The following is a 13,207-nucleotide window of genomic DNA, read 5'->3' on the forward strand; positions in this document are numbered from 1 at the left end:
CCACCAGCTGCATTAAGTACTGCAGAGCATCTCCTCCTCATGGACTGCACCAGATTTGCCAGTTCTTGCTGTGAGATGTTACCCCACTCTTCCACCAAGGCACCTGCAAGTTCCCGGACATTTCTGGGGGGGAATGGCCCTAGCCGTTACCCTCCGATACAACAGGTCCCAGACGTGCTCAATGGAATTGAGATCCGGGCTCTTCGCTAGACATGGCAGAACACTGACATTCCTGTCTTTCAGGAAATCACACACAGAATGAACAGTATGGCTGGTGGCATTGTCATGCTGGAGGTTCATGTCAGGATGAGCCTGCAGGAAGGGTACCACATGAGGGAGGAGGATGTCTTCCTTGTAACGCACAGCGTTGAGATTGCCTGCAATGACAATAAGCTCAGTCCGATGATGCTGTGACACACCGCCCCAGACCATGACGGAACCTCCACCTCCAAATCGATCCCGCTCCAGAGTACAGGCCTCGGTGTAAAGCTCATTCCTTCGACAATAAACGCGAATCCGACCATCACCCCTGGTGAGACAAAACCGCGACTCGTCAGTGAAGAGCACTTTTTGCCAGTCCTGTCTGGTCCAGTGACGGTGGGTTTGTGCCCATAGGCGACGTTGTTGCCGGTGATGTCTGGTGAGGACCTGCCTTACAACAGGCCTACAAGCCCTCAGTCCAGACTGTTTCAGCCTATTGCGGACAGTCTGAGCACTGATGGAGGGATTGTACGTTCCTGGTATAACTCAGGCATTTGTTGTTGCATTCCTGTACCTGTCCCGCAGTTGTGATGTTCGGATGTACCGATCCTGTGCAGGTGTTGTTACATGTGGTCTGCCACTGCGAGGGCGATCTCGGCGTCTCACAGTACTGACATTACAATTTATTGCCCTGGCCACATCTGCAGTCCTCATGCCTCCTTGCACCATGCCTAAGACAAATTCATGCAGATGAGCAGGGACCCTGGGCATCTTTCTTTTGGTGTTTTTTAGAGTCAGGAGAAAGGCCTCTTTAGTTTCCTAAGTTTTCATAACTGTGACCTTAATTGCCAACCGTCTGTAAGCTGTTAGTGTCTTAACGACTGTTCCACAGGTGCATGTTCATTAATTGTTCATGCATGGGAAACAGTGTCAAACCCTTTACAATGAAGATCTGTGAAGTTAATTGGATTTTTACGAATTATCTTTGAAAGACAGCATCCTGAAAAAGGAACATTTCTTTTTTTGCAGAGTTTATATAGTATGTATAAGCTGGAAGTAGAAGCCTACGTGTTGTTGTCCATTAGTTTACTCTAATTAGGAGAGGATGGTAAGGTTAGGGGAAAATAATAAAGGAATATATATATACAGTTGAAGTCGGAAGTTTACATACACCTTAGCCAAATACATTTAAACTCAGTTTTTCACAATTCCTGACATTTAATCTGTGTAAATATTCCCTGTCTTAGGTCAGTTAGGAACACCACTTTATTTTAAGAATGTGAAATGTCAGAATAATGGTAGAGAGAATGATTTATTTCAGCTTTTATTTCTTTCATCACTTTCCCAGCGGGTCAGAAGTTTACATACACTCAATTAGTATTTGGTAGCATTGCCTTTAAAGTGTTTAACTTGGGTCAAACGTTTCTGGTAGCCTTCCACAAGCTTCCCACAATAAGATGGGTGAATTTTGGCCCATTCCTCCTGACAGAGCTGGTGTAACTGAGTCAGGTTTGTAGGCCTCCTTGCTCGCACATGCTTGTTCAGTTCTGCCGAAACATTTTCTACAGGATTGAAGTCAGAGCTTTGTGATGGCCACTCCAATACCTTGACTTTGTTGTCCTTAAGCCATTTTGCCACAACTTTGGAAGTATGCTTGGGGTCATTGTCCATTTGGAAGACCCATTTACAACCAAGCTTTAACTTCCTGACTGATGTCTTGAGATGTTGCTTCAATATATCCACATAATTTCCCCCCCTCATGATGCCATCTATTTTGTGAAGTGCACCAGTCCCTCCTGCAGCAAAGCACCCCCACAACATGATGCTGCCACCCCCGTGCTTCACGGTTGGGATGGTGTTCTTCGGCTTGCAAGCCTCCCCCTTTTTCCTCCAAACATAACGGTGGTCATTATGGCCAAACAGTTCTATTTTTGTTTCATCAGACCAGAGGACATTTCTCCAAAAAGTACAATCTTTGTCACCATGTGCAGTTGCAAACCGTAGTCTGGCTTTTTTATGGTAGTAGTTTCTTCATTGCTGAGCGGCCTTTCAGGTTATGTCGATATAAGACTTGTTTTACTGTGGATATAGATACTTTTGCACCTGTTTCCTCCAGCATCTTCACAAGGTCCTTTGCTGTTGTTCTGGGATTGATTTGCACGTTTTGCATCAAAGTACGTTCATCTCTAGGAGACAGAACGCGTCTCCTTCCTGAGCGGTATGATGGCTGCGTGGTCCCATGGTGTTTATACTTGCGTACTATTGTTTGTGCAGATGAACGTGGTACCTTCAGGCATTTGAAATTGCTCCCAAGGATGAACCAGACTTGTGGATTTTCCCATGATGTCAAGCAAAGTTTGAAGGTAGGCCTTGAATTACATCCACAGGTACACCTCCAATTGACTCAATTGATGTCAATTTGCCAATCAGGAGCTTCTAAAGCAATGACATAATTTTCTGGAATTTTCCAAGCTGTCAACATAGTGTATGTAAACTTCTGACCCACTGGAATTGTGATACAGTGAATTATAAATGAAATAATCTGTCTGTAAACAATTCTTGGAAAAATTACTTGTGTCATGCACAAGAAATTAGTGGAGTGGTTGAAAAACGAGTTTTAATGACTCCAACCAAAGTGTGTGTAAACTTCCGACTTCAACTGTATACAGTGTATATATATATATTTACCCAAAAATATATGGGGGATTGGAAATTATGCAGACAATTATATTGATGGAATCTACAATCTATCTGCACTATTAAAGCTGATCTACCCCCTAAAAAAAAAAAAAAAAAATGGGGATAAATGAGATATTTTTGATATATTCAAAGATGAGGCATGTAGAGCAATTGTCTCACCTCCATCCATCGTGGCGTAGGTAGCTGAAGGCTCCGTCTATGATGCTGGCAGTAAACTGGCCCCCCGTGATGAACAGTGTGTTTACTGTCACCAGCTGGCCTCTCAGGTGGGGGGGAGACGTCTCAGCTATGTACACTGGCACCGTCATGGACGCAATACCTACTCATGTGGGATGGGGCAGAGGAATAGGGAAGACACGATGAGGAGTGTAGAACCGGACAGTGTAGGGTGAAGATGCCCCTAGACGCTAATCTCGCATCAGTTTAGCATTGGGGGAGGGGAAGCTGATACTAGATCTGCACCTAGGGGAAACTTCACCCCAGAGCATACAGTACAGTCAAAGTTTATGGATAAGTGCAAATTCAGCTTTTATGATCAGTACACTGGTTTGCCTAATTCAACATCAATGGTATAGGGTCTGAGTTATGCATGAAACAACATATCCTCTCCACAATCAAGTGGAATCTGAGTGTCCTCAGCTACTGTCACGTTCTTCAAAATGAGCGGACCAAGGCGTGTGTTGGGTTCCACATCTTTATTTCAGTGAAACTAGAAACAAAACAACAAAACTACAAAGAACGTGAAGTCGTAGGGTCACATACAAAAACAAAACAATATCCCACAATCACAGGTGGGAAAACGGCTACCTAAATATGATCCCCAATTAGAGGCAACGATTACCAGCTGCATTTAATTGGGAACCATACAAAAACACCAACATAGAAAATATAAACTAGAACACCCCCTAGTCACGCCCCGACCCACTACACCATAGAGAACCAAGGGCTCTCCGTGGTCAGGGCGTGACAGTACCCCTCCCCCCCCCAAAGGTGCGGACTCCGGCCGCGGGTAGGGGGGTGATTAGTGTCGGTGGCGGCTCCGGTGCAGGTCGTAGCCCCTGCCCAGACCCCGGATCCGGCCATCACGCCGGGCTGAACGCCGTGCCTGGACTGGGCATCGGTGCAAAGGAGGGCTCCGGCCATGGAGCTGGATGGACGCCGTGCCTGGACTGGGCATCGGCGCTGAGGAAGGCTCCGGCCCGTTGACCGTCGCCGGAGGTTCCGGACCGTTGACCGTCGCCGGAGGTTCCGGACCGTTGACCGTCGCCAGAGGTTCCGGACCGTTGACCGTCGCCAGAGGTTCCGGACCGTTGACCGTCGCCGGAGGTTCCGGACCGTTGACCGTCGCCGGAGGTTCCGGACTATGAACCGTCGCCGGAAGCTCTGGACTGTGAACCGTCGCAGGAAGCTCTGGACAGTGAACCGTCGCCAGAAGCTCTGGACTGTGAATGCGCACTGGAGGCCTAGTGCGTGGAGCCGGTACAGGTGGCACCGGACTGGTGACATGCACTTCAGGGCGTGTGCGGGGAGCTGGCACAGGACGTACCAGACTGGGGAGGCGCACTGGAGGCCTGGTGCGTGGAGCCGGCACAGTTGGCACCGGACTGGTGACACTCACTTCAGGGCGAGTGTGGGGAGCTGGCACAGGACGTACCAGACTGGGGAGGCGCACTGGAGGCCTGGTGCGTGGAGCCGGCACAGGTGGCACCGGACTGGTGACACGCACTTCAGGGCGACTGCACTGCAGCATACTCTGCGCTATTTCCTCTCTCCGGTATCTCTCATTAAACTCCTCTATCGACTGCCAGATGGTCTCTGGCTCTCTCCTCTGCCCAGCCGACCGCCCCATGTGTCCCCCCCCAAAAAAAAATCTTGGAGTTTCTGTGGCACCGGACTGGTGCCCCGCTGGCACAGGATTCACCAGACTGCTAACTGGATCCTCTGGTCGTATGTTGAGCAGAACACACTTGCACAACATCTCTCTCATCTCTCTCTCTCCCAACTTCTCCATTGCCTCCCTGACGGTCTCTTCCCTCTGATCAGCCGCCAGCTTTATGTGCCCCCCCCCCAAAAAAAAATCTTGTGGTTTCCCTAGCAGCGGTCCCCGGCGCCGTCGCTGTCCCCCTATGCTCCTTGGCGACTCCCGCCAGGGAAGGGTCTCGTGTCCTCTCATGTCCTCCCAAGTCCAAAACTCCTTTACCTCATTTACACGCTGCTTGGTCCTTTGTTGGTGGGATATTCTGTCACGTTCTTCAAAATGAGCGGACCAAGGCGCAGCGTGTGTTGTGTTCCACATCTTAATTTCAGTGAAACTAGAAACAGAACAACAAAACCTACAAAGAACGTGATGTCGTAGTGTCACAAGCGCATACACAAACAAACAATATCCCACAAAACACAGGTGGGAAAACGGCTACCTAAATATGATCCCCAATTAGAGGCAACGATTACCAGCTGCCTCTAATTGGGAACCATACAAAAACACCAACATAGAAAATATAAACTAGAACACCCCCTAGTCACGCCCCGACCCACTACACCATAGAGAACCAAGGGCTCTCCATGGTCAGGGTGTGACAGCCACATCTCTCATCTAGAGAACCTGACCAATCAAAACACTCAACCACAGAGCTGCTGCACCAATCACACACTAGCCATTAGGGCACTAAAGAGCCCTCATCAATGTGCACAACATCAATCATGTCTGACAGACTAAACAACATCAACCACAACATCCGTCATCTCTATAACCAGATCTACAGCATATATCTCAAGTGCATCCACTACATCAGAGATACTGTAGCCTATATAGCGTGTAAGTCAGTGTTGTTGTCAGCTGCTGCAGCCACAGACCATGCCAAAACGACTACATATTTACACTGACTGCTAGAACAAACAACATGTGTTTGCCCGGATTCATCTGACAAGGGCCAGTGACATCACCGCTCTGCGCCACACCGATAAGGGACTATTTATAGCACTCAGAGTGCACTGCTTCCTGTCTCTCCTCCAGTTGCCCGGCAGACGACGTAGCTACCTGTTACCATGGGAACCGCTTGCTTCGCCATGCAACCTCGCCGTTATACGACACCGGCTGGGGTTAATCAATATCTGGGAGACACGAGACGTTTTATTGGCATTTTCTTCTTCTTCTTTTTACCCAGGAGTGAGGGCTGGAGGGACGGGTCCGACTGTTAAAGGGGCCCTAGGGTTGCCGCTCATACGGTACACACCTTGGGTGACCAACCCTAGAGGTGTGGTTGATAGAGTTTCCAACTACACCTGTAGAGTTACTAGGTGTGCAGATTGCTCCAGCCCTGCAGTAGCCTAACACACCTGATTCAGCTGATCATGGTCCAGACTCAGAGTGACGGCCTTGATTAGTTTACTATTTCAGTCAGGTGTGTTAATGCAGGGCTGGAGCAAAAGCATGCATACCCATACATACTCCAGTGGGTAACACTACCAAGTAAACAACTAGAGCTGAGCATGCTTCAACATAGATAAAGGGTTCTACTCTGTTTGCTCTTCTGTCAAAGGCTGCTCCTCTACATATCACATTTGACCTGTTAGTCATTTTATTTTCATCATACACATGCAGAGAGCAGAACAAATAACTGAACCAAACGCGTGGTTGTGAATGGAATTAAGAGTACTGGAGCGTTTATTATGTTGCAAAGTTTTTAATGTGGATTAAAATAAAGGAGAGAGAGAGAGAGAGAGAGAGAGAGAGAGAGAGAGAGAGAGAGAGAGAGAGAGAGAGCTAGAGAGAGAGTGAATGTTTTTGGGATGTTATCCTAATGTTAGATAAAACCCTAATGCAGGACATACACACACAATTTGGGCACAAATTCGGCACGTTTTTGCCATCCTAGACAAATGTTCATGATCGGGGTGAAATCCTATGAACTTGGTATAGGATCAGCACGTCAGGACACGCCTAGTTAGAGCGGGTCAAGGACGCACGGATGATGGCTGTTCCGTTTTCCAGACCCCTGTTGGATGTCCTGATAATTTTCCGACGTCAGAAATGTTGGTTGTGCACCTTGCAGTATGAGAAGTGCTATGACGCGATTGGGCAGGGACCACTGCCAAAAGCCAATGAGCACTCAGCATGTGAGACCAAAACAATAACGGTGAAGTGGACAGCAACAACAACACACCATGTGGACCGAGGTGACGGAAGACAGATTGGTGGAGCTGTGGACAGAACACAACTGTCTTTTCAATATTACCTCTGAGTCCTACCGTGACAGAAACCAAGAAGATAATTTCATATCATCATCATCATCATTTAAAGACAATATTCTGCGATTCCGTCTCTTTTTTTATGTTTCTGCACATACTAACGTGCACAGTTTGCGTGTTGGCATTTTTTTCGTACAACAACTGAGAAATGCAGTGCAAGATCAATTAGTGAATCATCATGTAATGTGAGCGCCACAGTCCTGTGGTTGAGGATGGACGGAATTAAAGATTTGGGACAAGGAAATCTGGAAATGTGAGCACATCCAAGTTGTTAAGATTTTAGAAGTTGTGTAGTGTATGCCCTGAATAACTAGAACTTAATGTAAATCTTAGCTAATGTTTTAGGAATGTTCCCGGTTTGCAGGGCGGATTCTGAGAGAGTGGTAGAGCCCTAGCCCTAGCCCTCCTTTCCTCCCCATCACTCCCTCCTTCTCTTGTTATCAGCGACAGCCTTTAGTCAGTCCTTCTGGTCTCCCCAGGCCTCTACTCAGTTCTCAGACACATGTGGAGTCCACCAGCACCAAGACTCTCACAGCCACGGCCACAGTCACAGCCATCCATTATAATGACCTCTCCTTTCAGGACCAAGGACAGCGGCACACACTATCCTGAACGAACTAGCATCATGTGTCAAAGACTTTCTATTTATAGCAAGTAGTCACCATGTGGAAGTCATTGAAACCCACAATGTGGGTTTCAATGGAGGACTAGCAGCACTCTCTATAATACAAAAAGTGCATGGTACTGCAATAGGCGTCATGGATTTTCAGGATCAGACTGAAATATCCCATCCAAAATCGTATTTTATTTAACCTTTATTTGATCAAGGAGTCATACTGAGACCAAGGTCTCTTTACAGATGAGCCCTGAATTACATAAATGACAGAAAATACACACATCAAAATATCAATACAAAATGCAAGAAAGAAAAACACGGTAATAAAATACAAACACATTCATCAGTAATAAGGCCCTCAATCAGCTTTCTGAATTCACCTAGAGGCACCACAACATAACATTTAAGAACATTAGAGTAGAGACCAAAGGAGTTTCCAGAGTTAGCCATCCCCGAGATGGGGTGTGGTAACATTATGTCTAAAGTTTAGTAATGCTGTTAGGTACAGTGGGACTTTTTGTAAAAGGGCTTTATAAATGAAAACATAGCAATGTATTGTGCAATGTAACCTACGTGACATCACAGAGGGCCAACCAACTGTCTGGTAGAGACTGCAGTGATGACGATGATTGTCGCCCGTAAGAAAGTGCAATGCTCTATGATAAACTGCATCTAACGGCTTTAATGAAGTGGCAGCTGCGTTCATATAGATGATGTGGCCATAGTCCAGGACCGATAGGAACGTTGACTGAATCATCTGCTTTCTACTATTTAGCGAGAGGCAGGACCTATTTCTATAGAGGAAGACTATTTTTACTCTCAGCTTCTTAACTAACACATCAATATGCAAAAGTCTTAAAACATCAAACTTATTTTTATGTGCTCTAGGGAACAACATATACTTAGTTTTACCTGCATACAGTACTAATTTCAGGTCAATAAGGTTTTTCTGTAAAGCAATGAAAGCAGACTGTAGATCAGAGCCTGGTCAACCGTGGGGGTGACAGTATACACAACATCATCATCGGCATACAAGTGCAGGTTAACATTTTTTTTTACAGACAAGTCAATATTGTTAATGTAAACATAAAGATGTACAGGACTCGACCCCTACAGGACACCTTTCGTAATATATCCACAAAACCTGATTTAACACCATCATTAGATTGAGTTCTATCTGTCAAGTCATTTTTTTAAATCAGTTACGATATGTTATGATTGAGATCAAATTAGGACATTGACTTCAATGTTGTTGGTCAATAAATACCTGTTTGTCAATAATAAAACGGACAATATCACTTAATAGAAACAGATCATCCTCATTCTGTGCCTTATAGACATACCACAGAACAAGGAAGCATCCCAAATGCCAGCCTAATCCCTATTTAGTTCACTATTGACCAGAGCCATATAGGCCCTGGTCAAAAGTAGTGCACTATGAAGGGAATATGGTGCCATTTGGGACTCTACACAGCTCTCCAATGTGTCCACCTAAAGGTCAACTCACCAATAATTGGCTCAAGATGGTAAGATGAACCAAACCCCAGGCTTGTGTTAAAGGTAAGGTATGCAAAGGTATGCATTTCTGCCTCCTCCTGACAAACGGCAAGAATGACCTTCCCTCAGAAATGCTAAGCAATTAAAGTTATGACGAGCCCAGCCTGCCGTCATGTAAATGTGATTGGACGTGTGACAGGGTACGCTCGGAATACAGTGGGGTCTGAAATTATTGACACACTTGATAAAGATGAGCAAAAATGACTGTATATAATACTGAGGTACAGTACCAGTCAAAAGTTAAGGGTTTTTCTTTATTTTTACTATTTTCTACATTGTAGAATAATAGTGAAGACATCAAAACTATAAAATACCGGAATCATATAGTAACCAAAAAAGTGTTAACCTCTCTAGCCCCAGCGTTCCGCTAGCGGAACTCCTCCGACATTCCACTGAAAAGGCAGAGCGCGAAATTCAAAAAATATTTTTGAGAAATATTTAACTTTCACACATTAACAAGTCCAATACAGCAAATGAAAGATAAACATCTTGTGAATCCAGTCAACATGTCCGATTTTTTAAATGTTTTACAGTGAAAACACCAGTATATTTATGTTAGCTCACCACCAAATACAAAAAAGCACAGACATTTCTTTCACAGCACAGGTAGCATGCACAAAACCAACCTAACTAACCAAGAACAAACCAAACTAACCAAGAAACAACTTCATCAGATGACAGTCTTATAACATGTTACACAATAAATCTATGTTTTGTTCGAAAAATTTGCATATTTGAGCTATAAATCAGTTTTACATTGCAGCTACCATCACAGCTACCGTCACAAATAGCACCGAAGCAGGCAGAGTAATTATAGAGACCAACGTGGAATACCTAAATACTCATCATAAAACATTTCTGAAAAATGCGTGGTGTACAGCAAATAAAAGACAAGCATCTTGTGAATCCAGCCAATATTTCAGATTTTTTAAGTGTTTTACAGCGAAAACACAATATAGCATTATATTAGCTTACCACAATAGCCAGAAACACAAGCCATTTACCAGCAGCAAAAGTTAGCGATCGTAACAAACCAGCAAAAGATATATAATTTTTGACTAACCTTGATAAGCTTCATCAGATGACAGTCCTATAACATCAGGTTATACATACACTTGTGTTTTGTTCGAAAATGTGCATATTTAGAGCTGAAATCAGTGGTTATACATTGTGCTAACGTAGCATCTTTTTCCCAGAATGTGCGGATATTTTTCTAAAACTCACCTATTCTGACCAAATAACTATTCATAAACATGACAAAAAAATACATGTTGTATAGGAAAGGATAGATACACTAGTTCTTAATGCAATCGCCGTGTTAGAATTCTAAAAATAACTTCATTACGACATCCAGCTTACGTTATAGCGAGAGCGTGCCCAAAATCTGGGCGCTACCTAATAGTACACATGTTCGACAGATATATGAAATAGCATCATAAAATGGGTCCTACTTTTGATGATCTTCCATCAGAATGTTGTACAAGGGGTCCTTTGTCGGGAACAATCGTTGTCTGGTTTTAGAATGGTTTTTTTCCCTCGCGAATTAGCAAGCAAAACTAGCCAAGTGGCGCTAAGCTGTCCATCTTCACCAAACGCAAAGAACGCAACACGTCTAACGTCCCGAAGAAATGTCAATAATCGAATAAAACTATATTGAAAAAACATACTTTACGATGATATCTTCACATTTATCAAATAAAATCAAAGCCGGAGATATAAGACGTCTATAACGATTGCTTTTCAGAAGCCAATACTGGTGACCTTTATGCGCTTCCTGAACAAACTAATTCTGGGGTCATGTCATTCCAAGCTGTTTCTTTTGACCATAGAAAGAGATTGAGACCCCATTTCACCTCTCACAGTCTATTGACATCTAGTGGAAGGCGTATGAAGTGCATGTATAGTCACAAATCTCAAGCAAAATGATAGGGAGGCCCTGGAACAGAGCTTCGATTTGAGATTTTTCACTTTCTGACAGGAAGTATGCTGCAAAATAAGTTCTGTTTTACTCACAGATATAATTCAAACGGTTTTAGAAACTTGAGAGTGTTTTCTATCCAATAGTAATAATAATATGCATATTGTACGAGCAAGAATAGAGTACGAGGCCGTTTAAATTGGGCACGATTTTCCCCCAAAGTGTAAATAGCGCCCTCTATCCTCAACAGTACATTTTATATTTGAGATTCTTCAAAGTAGAATAACAGCTTTGCACACTCTTGGCATTCTTCAACCAGCTTCACCTGGAATGCTTCCCACATATGCTGAGCACTTGTTGGCTGCTTTTCCTTCACTCTGCGGTGCAACTCATCCCAAACCCTCTCAATTGGGTTGAGGTTGGGTAATTGTGGAGGACAGGTAATTTTATGCAGCCCTCCATCACGCTCCTTCTTGGTCAAATAGCCCTTACACAGCCTGGAGGTGTGTTGGGTCATTGTCCTGTTGAAAAACAAATTATATTCCCACTAAGCAAAAACCAGATGAGATGGCGTATCGCTGCAGAATGCTGCTTAAGTGTGCCTTGAATTCTAAATAAATCACTGACAGTGTCACCAGCAAAGCACCCCCACACTACCACACCTCTTCCTCCATGCTTCACGGTGGCAACCACACATGAGATCATCTGTTCACCTACTCTACGTCTCACAAAGACACGGCGGTTGGAACTTAGAATCTCAAATTTGGACTCATTTCCACCAGTTTAATGTCCATTGCTCGTGTTTCTCGGCCCAAACAAGTGTCTTCTTCTTATTGGTGTCCTTTAGTAGTTGTTTCTTTGCAGCAATTCGACCATGAAGGCCTGGTCTCCTCTGAACAGTTGATGTTGAGATGTGTCTGTTAGTTGAACTCTGTGAAGCATTTATTTGGGCTGCAATTTCTGAGGTGCATTTAACTCTAATGAACTTATCCTCTGCAGCAGAGGTAACTCTGGGTCTTCCTTTCTTGTGGTGGTCCTCATGAGAGCTAGTTCATCATAGCACTTGATGGGTTTTGCGACTGCACTTGAAGAAACTTTCACAGTTTTTGAAATGTTCTGGATTGACTGACCTTCATGTCTTAAAGTAATGATGGGCAGTCGTTTCTCTTTGCTTATTTGAGGTGTTCTTGCCATAACTTGGACTCTTCTTTTAACAAATAGGGCTATCTTCTGTATACCACCCCACCTTGTCACAACACAACGGATTGGCTCAAATGCATTTAGAAGGAAAAAAAATTATACAAATTAACTTTTAAGGTACACCTGTTATTTTAAATGCATTCCAGGTGACTACCTCATGAAGCTGGTTGAGAGAATACCAAAAGTGTATAAAGCTGTCATCAAGGCAAAGCTGTGGCTACTTTGAAGAATCTCAAGTATAAAATATATTTTGATTTGTTTAACACTTTTTTGGTTACTACATGATTCCATATGTGTTATTTCATAGTTTTGATGTCTTCACTATTATTCTACAATGTAGAAAATAGTAAAAATAAAGAAAAACTCTTGAATGAGTAGGTGTGTCCAAACTTTTGACTTGTACTTGTATATACTTGTATATTGTATGCTAAAAAAAGGGAAATTATATTATGTTATACTAATACAATTTCTCAGAGAAATGAACAAGTAATAATTGTTTTTCTCACACCCCTGTTTTCAATACCTTTCAATACCTTAACCTTGCGAGGATAATGACATTAATCCCTTTTCCTAAAATGGGAGGGATCTTAGACCATTTCTCCTTACATAATCCTTCCAGATCCTTGATATCCATGTGGGAGCAAAATAGCTCCATAGCATCAAACGTCCACCACAATTTTTTACAATAAGTATGCAGCCTTATGCTCATGCATTCTCAATTCAACGCCAAACCCACCACTGGTGTGTGTGGCCCAAGAGCTCTATTT

The 13,207-nt window shown here is 43.8% G+C and overlaps 1 protein-coding gene across 3 annotated transcripts in view; it reads right to left on the bottom strand.

Moving 5' to 3' along the window:
* LOC139565918 (proton myo-inositol cotransporter-like) overlaps window positions 1–13,207 on the bottom strand; it is a 70,613-nt gene that overhangs the window by 54,324 nt on the left and 3,082 nt on the right. For 2 of the 3 annotated variants that reach the window (XM_071386607.1, XM_071386606.1), the window contains exon 2: window positions 3,061–3,220. The exons of the other annotated variant lie outside the window; for it this stretch is intronic. In XM_071386607.1, the coding sequence (XP_071242708.1) occupies window positions 3,061–3,220 (160 nt within the window). The remainder of the gene's footprint in view (window positions 1–3,060; window positions 3,221–13,207) is intronic. 3 annotated transcript variants of the gene reach the window in all.

This window comes from Salvelinus alpinus, chromosome 37 (genome assembly GCF_045679555.1).
Source record: "Salvelinus alpinus chromosome 37, SLU_Salpinus.1, whole genome shotgun sequence".
In the NCBI taxonomy this organism is placed as follows: domain Eukaryota; kingdom Metazoa; phylum Chordata; class Actinopteri; order Salmoniformes; family Salmonidae; genus Salvelinus; species Salvelinus alpinus.